This window comes from Pan paniscus, chromosome 23 (genome assembly GCF_029289425.2).
Source record: "Pan paniscus chromosome 23, NHGRI_mPanPan1-v2.0_pri, whole genome shotgun sequence".
Taxonomy (NCBI): Eukaryota; Metazoa; Chordata; class Mammalia; order Primates; family Hominidae; genus Pan; species Pan paniscus.
This window is the reverse complement of record NC_085927.1, coordinates 53,413,923-53,426,598: the sequence shown is the minus strand read 5'-3', so window position 1 is coordinate 53,426,598 and position 12,676 is coordinate 53,413,923. Positions and strand designations below refer to the sequence as shown.

Sequence of the window (12,676 nt, the reverse complement as noted above, 5' to 3'; positions counted from 1 at the left end):
TCTCGTGCTGCTATAAAGAAATACCTGAGACTGGGTAACGTATAAAGAAAAGAGGTTTAATTGGCTCACGGTTCCACAGGCTGTACAGGAAGTGTGATGCTGGCATCTGCTCAGCTTCTGGGAAGGCCTCAGGAAACTTACAATCATGGTGGAAGGAAAAAAAAGGAAGCCAGCGCTTCTTGTGGCCAGAGCAGGATAAAGGTGGTGGGGGGTGCCACACACTTTCAAACCTTCAGATCTCATGAGAACTCAATATCACGAGAACAGCACAATGAGGATCGTGCTAAACCACTCATGAAGGATCCAGTCACCTCCCACTAGGCCCCATCTCCAACACTGGGGATTACAATTTGACATGAGATTTGGTTGGGGACACAAATCCAAACCATATCAGACACTTTCATTTCTAAAGAGCAGCTATTTGAGTCATTAGACCTCCCTCCAAGATGGTACCTGAGAGAATTCCTTGTGTCCCCAGCTGCATGAGGTGCTGTGTCTGCCTCTGCTGCCTGGCCTAGGCCATCAGCAGGGCTTATACCACACCTCCTCATTCTGCCCTGTAACTCTAGGGACAGTGGCATTTGAAGATACTTCTGAAATGTATGTGGGAATTAAGTGCCTAAACTGAGCGGAAAGGACTAAGACATTCTTAGCAAAGCAAACCAATCAATGTGAACATACTCAAATTATGTGTATAGCTGAATTGCTGTGTGCACAATAAATGGGCAGAGTAATCTGATTGTGTCATAAATTAGTGGCCGTCACCATCCACGAATGTGAGTTTTTACGGGTCCTGTGTTTCTGTGCACACTTTTTCCTGGCACATCTATTGCTGAACCATTTGAAAATTCAACCTTTATAGGCAAGTTGGTGTTTTAAAATGTTACACAAAGGGTTATACAATGAAGGGTGAGGTTATGTAAGCTGAATTAGCTCGCTTATTAATCACATTCACAACAATATTTTAGTTGCAGTTGTGCAATCTAGTCTTCTGTTCCTTTGGATGAGAATAGAATGTTTACGATCTTCATTAATGAAGCAATTAAGAATGCCTTTTCATTCAGTTCAAGTGTCATGATGGAAAGTTTGTTGTTAGTAAGCCCTTGAGCACAGCACACCAGGAGGGCAGTCCTTCCTTAGAAATGCACTCCCTTCACTTTTCTTAGCCCAACAGCCATGAATGGATAACGTAGCTCATGCAAAGTGTGTTGCTGAATGCTGTGAATTTGTAAAAATGATTAAACCATAGTTTCTCCTCAAGAAACCTGCCATCTAGTAGGCAGATAAGACATGGACCTAGGAACTGGATGGAGGCAGGATGTGGGAAAAACTTTGGGTGGCATAGAGCAGTAGCAAATGCCAACATGCACTCCTCATGTATCCGCAAATGCACTAACCCGTCGGGTCCTCACCGCGCCTTGAGGAGCTCAAAGGAAGGCACGGTTGTGGTTCTTTTGACTTAGGAGGTGAGAGAGGTTTCCAAAAGAGGTGCACTGCTTCCTGGGGGCTGCTTGTCAGGTGGGTGGGTGGGCTGCGGACCATTCTGTTAGGAACCCTCCTGTCAGAATGAGGAACCCCTGGGAGCTTTATTCAGAGGGCGTCTTGACCAGAGTTGCATTATTACATTGTCCTGGTGCCACAAGGCTAGTTAGAGTCCTGATGTAGTTCAAGGAGAGAGGCATGGCCCTGGGATCACCCTAGAAGCTCAAGAAATGGCAGCCCTTGCGCCTCCTAGGTATGTCCATGTGAAATTCAACTTCCTCCCTGCAGCCATCTTAGCATCACCAGCAACAGGGAAGCCCTTGCTGGAGGCGCTTGCCCCTGATGGTGCTGCTGAGACCACAGCTCTTCAACAGCCAAAGAGAAGCCTCGGGAACTGCAGAGCCCACAGGCCTCTTTCTGAGGCTGTGTTGTCTTGTTGGGTTTTAAGAACAAAATTCACTGAATAAAGGTGGAAGTGTACTTTTCTGGGTTGCAAAATTAAGGCCATCCTCATAATAGACACCTGAAAAGGTCTGCAGGGGATAAGGAGCTGATGGTCTCAGCAGGAGCTGGGCGGGGCACTGTCCTGAGACCTCATGTCTAGGACCGCCCGTGACAGCTTCCAGCTGAGGGACTGATCCCTGGAGCAGGAAAGGGCCTTGCCAGGTGAAGAGCCGGCAAACTGGTATTTACCTAGAGCCCTCTATCTGCCCCCTGCCTGCAAAGTAGCGGAGGACGTCGTCCAAGGGGACTTTTCTTACCTTGTCAGGTGGAGTCCGTGTGGAGAATGGGGCGAATGCTGTGTTGAGGCAGCAGGTGGGTGGCAGACACATGGCAGAGGAGCGGGGACCTGCAGGGCACAGAAGGCAAGGGAGCATGGAGAGAGCCCTCAGGGGCACCTGTGGGGACAGGCCCACATGGCAGAGGAGCGGGGACCTGCAGGGCACAGAAGGCAAGGGAGCATGGAGAGAGCCCTCAGGGGCACCTGTGGGGACAGGCCCACATGGCCTTTGGGAAGGGTGGTGTTCTTCCAACTCCCGAGAGCCTCTGCAAGTTGTAGCACAAGTGCGTGAAGCAACATTTACCCAAACGTCTATCTGCTTTCTCTCCTGCCTGCCACCCCTTCCCCTTGAGGACAAGAACGTGGTCAATAAGAACATTTTCTTTATTGTTCATCCAGCTCAAACAGTCACACAGGGCTTAGTGTGTCACAGGCAACTGTGGGTTCCCTAGATCCTCCAGGATCTCATCAGTTAACGAGCAGAGCAAAAGGGAGCTGTACCTCTCAAAGGAAAACTGATCGTACTTCTACTCCATCAGACAAATGCCCAAGCAACATCCTGATGGGAGAATTATGCTGGCAACATTGTTTAAATATAGTCTCATTCCTTGTAACTCTGAGTTCATCTGGGGAAAATCACATCTGCGAATGCCATTTTTATCGATTAGATGAGGACCAAGATCTTTCTGTAAAAATAAATGCTTTCTTTCTTTAAAGAAAATTGGCAATTTGCCTTAAAATTTTTATTGAAGTAATTCTATTCTATTTGAATAACGTTGGGAGATAAAAACCCTCCATTATGCCTTTTTTAATGAGTTCTAATTCAGAAAAATCTCAATAATAGAAAATGACATAAAAGGTACATAGCATAATTCTTATCTTGTTTTCCTCACTGGCCTCTCTCATTGGCTGTATGTAATTGGCATCTCTTCAAAGAGGAAATGGGGAATTTTACCATCTTTGAATCAAGTGACATTCACTCATTCGAGTTTTAAGATTGAATATGCTTTTTGAAGAATTTTTTTCTAAACCTTAACATAATTCCTTTCACAGGTAAGTATTCAATTTTTAAAAACTGCTGAACGGGCGAGGTGCGGCAGCTCACGCCTGTAATCCCAGTACTTTGGGAGGCCGAAGCAGGCGGATCACCTGAGGTCAGGAGTTTGAGACCAGCTTGGCCAACATGTTGAAACCCCATCTCTACTAAAAGTAGAAACATTAGCCGGGCATGGTGGCCGGCGCTGTAATCCCAGCTACTCGGGAGGCCGAGGCAGGAGAATCACTTGAGCCTTGGAGACAGAGGTTCTAGTGAGCCCAGCTCGCACCACTGTACTCCAGCCTGGGCCACAGAGTGAGACTCTGCCTCAAAAACAAAACAAAACAAAAAACAAAAAAAAAAACCTGCTAAATGTATGGAGGGGTTGACTTTAATTTTCTGTAGTCACAACTGTGTTTCTAATAGAATGACAGGTGAGTGGCTTGGGTTGCTCTCTCTCCTGGCAGGCCATGTGTGGCGTGACCATCCTGAATGCTGATGTGCCTGTGAGTCACCTGGGGTCCTTGTTAACATGCGGATGCGGATCGGATCAGGAGTGAGGCCTGAACTCACGCATTTCCAGCTCTGCCAGGCGGGGCTGATGCCGCTGGCCCACAGGGCATGCTCCGAGTGGTGAGGGATGGAAGACCAGCTCCTCATGGATTGTGCAGGCATTTTCGAAACCCTGAGCACCAGCACACCTTACTGGCTACTGAGAAGTGCTTTCTGTTTTTGTTTTTGTTTTTTTTTTAAGATACGACACCGAGGGAAAAGGGCACATTACTTACCAGGAATTTTTACAGAAATTGGGTATTAACTATTCGCCTGCTGTCCATCGGCCCTGTGCAGAGGATTATTTCAACTTCATGGGTCATTTTACAAAGCCACAGCAGCTACAGGAAGAGATGAAGGAGCTGCAGCAGAGCACAGAGAAGGCTGTGGCAGCCAGGTGAGTGAGGAAGGATCATGGGGCCATCATCTAGAAGTCCCCTTTTACATCTGGCCTCACAGCACAAGTTATTTTAAAATGGTACCTTCCCATGCTGGCAAAGTTACAGGGAAATGATCGTGCTTGTTCACTGTTGTCGATTCTAGAAATTGGTGCGAAGTCAAAGAGTAATTGAAAAGCTATAGCCCATTCCATCTTACCCAGTCACAATCTTATATCATTCATCATATTTTATGGGTCACCCTTGAAAATGATCCTTTAAATTTAGTTGTGGATGGCATACCGCCTGGCCACGCCCTTGGCCCAACTAGAATGCAGGCTCAATAGGGATGTCTGTCACTTTACCTGGTGTCTAGCACCGAACAGACACCCAGTAATATCTGTTAAATGAATAAAGGAAAGAACCAGACATATCCTTTAACTCACACTTCTACTTTCAGGACTTGATCCTGAAGAAATAATTCAGAATAAGCCAACAGCTTAGCAACGGGAAGGTGTGACCTGCAGTGTGTCTTTTTTTTTTTTTTTTTTTTTTTTTTTGAGATGGAATCTCACTCTGTCTCCCAGGCTGGAGTGCAATGGCGCTGTCTCAGCTCACTGCAACCTCCACCTCCCGGGTTCAAGCGATTCTTCTGATTCAGGCTCCTGAGTAGCTGGGATTACAGGCACACGCCACCACGACCAGCTAATTTTTGTATTTTTAGTAGAGGTGAGGTTTCACCATGTTGGCCAGGCTGGTCTTGAACTCCTGACCTCAAGCGATCCACCTGCCTCAGCCTCCCAAAGTGCAGTGTGTCTATAACAGCACAACGACAACAAAGGGAATACCCTCCAGTCCCAAATTAGTGCACTGGCTTAGCAAAGAGTAGCCTGAAAGAGCATGAAATTGCCCGTGCCTGCTGTGGCCACTGTGGAAGAACACGGAAATGTTTGTGTAAAGGGCTAACAGGCAGTTACGTTTTGGGCAGTATGTGTACCATGAGTGGAACAATATCAAATGTAGGAGCAGGTGCCTGGGACCAGAAGATGCTGTGCAGAAGGTACCCCACTGGATTTGGATGGTGGGAGCGTACATGATTCCTTTCCATTTTTAAAACTGATATTTAATAGTTGTACATATTTGGAGGGTATGTGTGATATTTTGATACTTGTATACAATGTGTAATGATCAAATCAGGGTAATCAGTATATCCATCATCTCAAACATTTATCTTTCTACAAATTCTACAAATCTTCTCTTCTAGCTATATTTTAAAAAAAATGTGTGGGTACATAGTAGGAGCATATATTTATGGTTACATGAGATATTTTGATACAGGCATGCAATGTGTAATAATCACTTCAGGGTAAATGGGAAATCCATCACCTCAAGCATTTATCCTTTGTGCTACAAACAATCCAATTATACTCTTTTAGATATTTTTAAATATACAATTAAATCTAGCTACTTTGAAATATACAATAAAATTATTGTGTACTTCAATATAACATTTTATTGTTATAAAATTGTATGTAACAAAATTGTTAAGTATAATTTCCCTACTGTACTATCAAATACTAAAATTTATTCCTTCTATTAAATTGCATTTTTGTACCCCTTATCCAACTTCTCTTATCTTCCCCCTCCCGACCCTTCCCTTCCCAGCCTCTGATAACCTCTGGTAAATTAGCCTCTGGTAATTTACTCTTTATCTGTCTGAGATCAACCTTTTTTTTTTTTTTTTTTTCCTGAGACAGTGTCTCACTTTCATCACCCAGGCTGGAGTGCAGTGGCTCCATCACGGCTCACTGCAGCCTCAACTTTCCAGGCTCAGGTGATCCTCCCACCTCAGTCTCCTGAGTAGCTGGGACTACCGGTACACACCACCACACCTAGCTAATTTTTGTATTTTTAGTAGAGATGGGGCTTTACCATGTTGCCCAGGCTGGTCTCAAACTCCTGAGCTCACCCACCTGCCTCAGCCTCCTAAAGGGCTAGTCTTACAGGCGTGAGCCACCGCGCCCAGCTGAGATCAACTTTTTAAACTCCCACATATGAATGAGAACGTGTGATATTTGTCTTTCTGTGCCTGGCTTATTTCACTTCATATAATGATGTCTAGTTCTGTCCATCTTGCTGTGAATGACGATTTTCTTCTTTTTTATGGCTGAATAATGTTCCATTGTATATGTGTGCCACATTTTCTTTATTAATCTGTTGATGGACACTTGGGTTGATTTCATATCTTGGCTATTGTGAGCAGTGCTGCAATAAACATGGAAATGCAGATATACTGATTTCCTTTCTTTTGAATATATACCCAGCAGTATTATAGAATTTCTGGATCATACGGTGGTTGTGTGTTTAGTTTTCTGGGAAATTGCTGTACTGTGTTTCACAGTACTGTATATTACCACCAACAGTGGATGAGTGTTCCACCTTCTCTGCACCTTCACCAGCATTTATATTTTGTCTTTTTGATGATGGCTATTCTAACTGGGATGAGATGATATCTCATTGTGGTTTTAACTTGCGTTTCCCTGATGATCAGTGACCTTGAGCATTTTTCACATACCTCTTGGCCACTTTATATGTCCTCTTTTGAGAAATGTCTATTCAGGTCTTTTGGCCATTTTCGAATCAGGTTATTTATTTTCATGCTGTTGGGTTGTTAGAGTTCCTCATATATTCTTGTTATTAATCCCTTGTCAGATGGGGAGTTTGTAAATATCTTCTCCCACTCAGTAGGCTGTCTCTTCACTTTGTTCCCTTCATGGTGCAGTAGCTTTTCAGCTTGATGTAATCCCATTTGTTTGTTTTTCCTTTTGTTGCCTGTGCTTTTGAGGTCTTATCCAAAAAATATTTGCCCTGACCAATGTCCTGTAGCATTTCCCCAATGTTTTATTCTAGTAGTTTCATAGTTTATGGTCTTACATTTAAGTTTTTAATCCATTTTGAGTTGATTTTTGTCTGTATTGAAAGATGGGGATCTAGTTTAGTTCCTCTGCAGGTGGATATTCATTTTTCCCAGCACCATTTATTAAAGAGACTTTTCTTTCCCCAGTGTGTGTTCTCAGTGCCTTTGACAAAAATGAATTTGCTGTAAGTGCATGGTTTTACTTCTGGATTCTCTACTCTGTTCCATTGGTCTTTGTGTCTGCTTTTATGCCAGTACAATGCTATTTTAGTAAATATAACTTTGTAGTGTAATTTGAAATCAGGTAGCGTGATGCCTCTAGCTTTGTTCTTTTTGCTTAGGATTGCTTTAGCTATTTGGGGTCTTTTGTGGTTCCATATGAGTTTTAGGATTGTTTTTTCTATTTCTGTGAAGAATGTCATTTGGTATTTTGGTAGGGATTGCTTGAATTAGTAGATCACTTTGGATAGTATAGACATTTTAACAATATTAATTTTTTCAATCCATGAGCAAGGGATATCATTTCATTTTTGTTTGTGTCCTCTTCAATTTCTTTCATCAGCGTTTCATAGTTTTCTTTGTATAGCTCTTTCATTTATTTGGTTCAGCTGATTTTTAGGTATTTTATATTCTTTGTAGATATTGTAAATGAGATTGCTTTATTTATTTCTTTTTTGGATTGATCACTGTTAACATATAGAAATGCTACTGATTTTTGTGTATTGATTTCGTATCCTAAAACTTTACTGAATTTGTTTATCAGTGCTAGGAATTTTTTTGGTGGAGTCTTTAGGGTTTTTTTAAATATAAAATCATGTCATCTGCAAACATGGCTCATTTGACTTCTTCCTTTCCAATTTGGATGCGCTTTATTTCTTTCTCTTGCTTAATTGCTCAGGTTATGACTTCCAGTACTATGTTGAATAGAAGTGGTAAAAGTGGGCATCCTGTCTTATTCCAGATCTTAGTGTAAAGACTTTCAACTTTTCCCTGGTTAGTATCATATTAGCTATGGGTTTGTCATATATGGCCTATATTGTGTTGAGGTATTTTGCTTCTATATTCATTGTGAGGAGAGTTTTTATCAAGAAAGGATGTTGAATTTTATAAAATGCTTTTTCAGCATCTGTTGAAATTATCATGTAATTTTGTCCTTTATTCTGTTGATGTGATGTATCACATTTATTAATTTGTGTATGTTGAACCATCCTTGCATCCCTGGGATGAATTCCACTTGATCATGGTGAATGGTCCTTTTAATGTGTTGTTGAATTTGGTTTGCTAGTATTTTGTTGAGGATTTCTACATGTATGTTCATCAGGAATTTTGGCCTGTAGTTTTCTTTTTGGTAGTGTTCTTGTCTGGTTTGGGTATCAGGATATTACTGGCCTTATAGAATAAGTTTGCAAGTATTCCCTACTCTTCAATTTTTTTGAAAAAGTTTGGGTAGAGTTGGTATTAGTTCTTCTCTAAATGTTTGGTAGATTTTAGCAGTGAAGCCATCAGGTCCTAGGCTTTTCTTTGATGGGAAACTTTTTATTACTGCTTTGATGTTGTTACTCATTGTTGGTGTGTTCAGATTTTCTACTTTTTCATGGTTCAATCTTGGTAGGAATTTACCCACTTCTAGGTTTTCCCATTTGTCAGCATATAGTTTTTCATGGCAGTCTCTAATGATACTTTCTATTTCTGTCATCTCTAAAGTTGTAATACTTCCTTTTTTATCTCTGATTTAATTCATTTGGACTTTCTTTTTTTCATAGTCTAGCTAAAAGTTTGTCAATTTTGTTTATCTTTTCAAAAACCAACTTTTAATTTTGTTGATCTTTTGTATTGTTTTAGTCTCAATTTTATTTATTTATGCTCTGATTTTATTTCTTCCTTTCTACTAATTTAGGTTTGGATTTTTCTTGCTCTTCTAGTTTCTTGAGGTGCATTGTTAGATTGTTTATGCAAAGTCATTCTTTTTTTTTAATGTAGGCATTTATTGCTATACATGTCCCTCTTAGCACTGCTTTTGCTGCATCCCATAGATTTTTGGTATGTTGTATTTCCATTTTCATCTGCTTCAATACATTTTTAATCTTCTTCTTAATTTCTTCATTGACCATTGGTCATTCAGGAGCATGTTGTTTAATTTCTATGTATTTGTACAGTTTCCAAAGTTCCTCTTTTTATTGATTTCTAGTTTTATTCCATTTTAGAAAAGATACTTGATACGATGTTGACTTTTTCAAATTGGCTGAGATATGTTTTGTGGCCACATATGATGTATCCTGGAGAATGATCCATGTGCTGATGAAAAGAATCTGTATTCTGCAGCAATTGGATGACAGGTCCTGTAAATGTCTGTTAGGTCCATTAGACCTAGACCATAGTTTAACTTGATGTTTCTTTGTTGATTTCCTGTCTGGATGATCTGCCCATTGCTGAAAGTGGAGTGTTGTCTGCTACTATTATTGTATTGCAATCTAGCTCTCCTTTTAGATATATTAATATTTGCTTTACATATTTGGGTGCTCTGGTGTTAGGTGAACATATGTTTACTATTGTTATATCCTGTTGCTGAGTTGATTCTTTTATATTAATAATGACCTTCAGGTCTTTTTAGTTTTTGACTTAAAGTCTATTTTATCTGATATAAGCATAGCTACTCCTGCTCTTCCTTGGTTTCCATTTGCATTGAATATCTTTTTCAATTTCTTTACTTTCAATCTATATGTGTCTTTATAGGTGAAGTGAGTTTCTTATAGGCAGCATATAGTTGGGTCTTGTTTTTTAATCCATCTAGCAACTTTTTGTCTACTTTCAAATTTTAAAACTAGTTACTCATGTCTTTTCTTTTTTTTTTTTTTTTTTTTTTGAGACAGAGTTTCACTCTTGTTGCCCAGGCTGGAGTGCAATGGTGAAATCTCAGCTCTCTGCAACCTCTGCCTCCCAGGTTCAAGCGATTCTCCTGCCTCAGCCTCCTGAGTAGCTGGGATTACAGGCATGCGCCACCACACCTGGCTAATTTTGTATTTTTAGCAGAGACGGGGTTTCTCCATTTTGGTCAGGCTGGTCTCAAACTCCCGACCTCAGGTGATCCGCCCACCTCGGCCTCCCAAAGTGCTGAGATTACAGGTGTGAGGCACTGCACCTGGCCACTCATGTCATATTTTTAACATTTATAACAGAGAAAAAAATTGGGCTGCATATGATGTGACTACAGCAATGAGACAGATTTTCTTGGCACGATCTCAATCCTTCGTCTCCCATCCACACTCCTTATACGTGTGGCTCTTACCTACTGCTCTATAGCTCTGTCTTAGCTCCATCTTGCTCTTACCTGTTTGTGAGTCTGTCTCCTGTCTGTCATTTCAAAAGGCAAGATTCACTCTCTGTCCCACCACCTCCTATAGCACCTGAATGAATGAGTGAATCTCCAAAGGAACTGAGAATGCCAAGGACACAGGGATGAAGTGTAATAGCTCAACAGGGTTTAAGAGAAGAGCAGTTTGAACACACCCCTGAATTACGTCTAAGTTACTGAGTTATGAAGCCTGAAAGCAGAGAATTGAGTTTGTGAAATTTGAAGTAAAATATGTGCAAGATTGGTATAAATCAAATATGCCATAAAGCTAATGAAAAAGTGGAATTTATCTTTACTAGACAGGGTTGGCCTCATTACCCACTCGTGTCTTCTCTTCTCGTCTTTCCTGCCACTTGTGAGTAATGAGGCTCTAGGAGAGAAACCGTGCATCCTGGGCACTCCCAGTACACTCTTTCTCTGCCTGTGCCTCTGTTCCACACGGAGCATGGGCATGCAGCTAAAAGAACTGCGAGCTGCAAAACAATGCATTTCAGATCATCAAGCTCAGTTAACTAATTCACTCTCACCCACTCCCCCTTGCCACACCCATGCTCTCTTAGTAAAGAAGACAAATGCATGACTAATTTCTGTTTCCTCAAAAATATCGGCTTGTAAAAATTCCCAAACAACCTTGTCCTTCAGGATGGCCTGTTTTTAAATTTTGCTGTCAGTGGGTCTTTCCAATGAAGATTCAATGTTTTCAGGATTTTTTTTTTTTACCTCCTCCTCTATACTGACACTCTGATCAGATTGACAGATTTGAGTCATGTTCCATTAAAGTGACCACAATTTTGTATCTGCCTCTTAAATCTAGGGGAATTCATTTTGTTTGGAATGCCCTAAATACATTTTAAAGATTAAGAAAAATCTTTTTTTCTTCTTGCATTTATTTTCCATGCCTTGCTCTTTTTGCTTGAGTCTGAGTTGAAGATTCAGAATCTCAGAATCAGAATAGCAACAGTAAATGAGCCACATAACACGGGCTCATTCGAAAACGCAAATTGAGAGGTGTGCAGTTTTTCAGCAGCACCAGAGTGGGGAGGCCGTGTGTGTGAGGGGCTCTGTGGCCGTCCATTGGCCATAACAGTGCCCCCTTCTGGCCTCTGTCTTGTTGCCCAGACCAGGAACTGGACATAGACCCAGCGCAGCTTTGTCACTGAGTGTCGGCTGACACCGTTTCTGTTTGGCACTCTGCTGTGATCTGTGCTCTAAACCCTCATTTACTCTGTGCACATATTTACTCTGCAAGGGAAATAATTACTGCCTAGAAACCAGTCCAAGAAACGCTGAATGCTTCAATTTTCTAAAAATATGTATCTCAAAAAAATGTTTGGATTTTTTTTCTACCTTCATTTGCTTTCATTTTGAAGGATTAAGTGGAATATAATAGTTGTGATGACGAGTAATCATTCTGCAACATGGGACTGAATTCAATGTACACCTGTAGGGGAATCCAAAATGCTGCTGTTGGGATACATGCACAGAGCGGTTCCTGCAGCTCATTTGTATTAAGTACTCAAATGTCATGGGAGCCAATTCCAAACTGGAGGCCAGCAAGACAAGGGAGTTGATCACCTTGGTGGCTTCAAAGTTAATACCGCTCTCCTTCACCACCCTGAATATTCCCACTGAATCTCACCTCTCCCAGAGTCCTGACGTTTCTGTTCCTATGGATTATGTTTTTCTAGGCATCCTCTCCCACAAATACGTACCTCAAGTGGTAGACAATTACCACCAAAGATTTCATTTCTAGGATTTATAGCACATTATTTCCCCTGAGGAATAACCCCAAAGCCAAGATCAAGTCTGAGCCCATCAGACAGGCATATTACTCAGTTTGTAAGGAAGACATTTTCAGGGACCTGGGTAAGTTGAAATTATTGAATTTACAGCCAGTCCACCATAGATCAAGTGCAAGATTGTTTCTTCTTAAAGATTTCTATACTTTTTGAGTTCCTTAACCGTAATTTTTTTCGAGTTAGGAGACAAAATTTCCCAGACTGAAAATTCAGTGTCTCTGAATCACAGAGACTTGAGATCACACATCTCTGCAAGAAAATCATCCCTGAAGCTGGGAGCGACAGAAAGATGCTGTCTCTGTCTCCCTCACTGTGAGTGTAAGGTCCAGTCTTGTCCTGATTCTGCCCTGGGCTTACGTGCTGTCCTGTTCCTGTTATAG

At 41.4% G+C, this 12,676-nt stretch overlaps 1 protein-coding gene across 2 annotated transcripts in view; it reads left to right on the top strand.

Annotated features, from left to right (window-relative positions):
- The window catches only part of EFCAB6 (EF-hand calcium binding domain 6), a 293,210-nt gene that overhangs the window by 213,043 nt on the left and 67,491 nt on the right, over window positions 1-12,676 (top strand). For both annotated transcript variants that reach the window (XM_055105420.2, XM_055105421.2), the window contains exon 24: window positions 4,054-4,248. In XM_055105420.2, coding sequence (XP_054961395.2) covers window positions 4,054-4,248 — 195 coding nt within the window. The remainder of the gene's footprint in view (window positions 1-4,053; window positions 4,249-12,676) is intronic.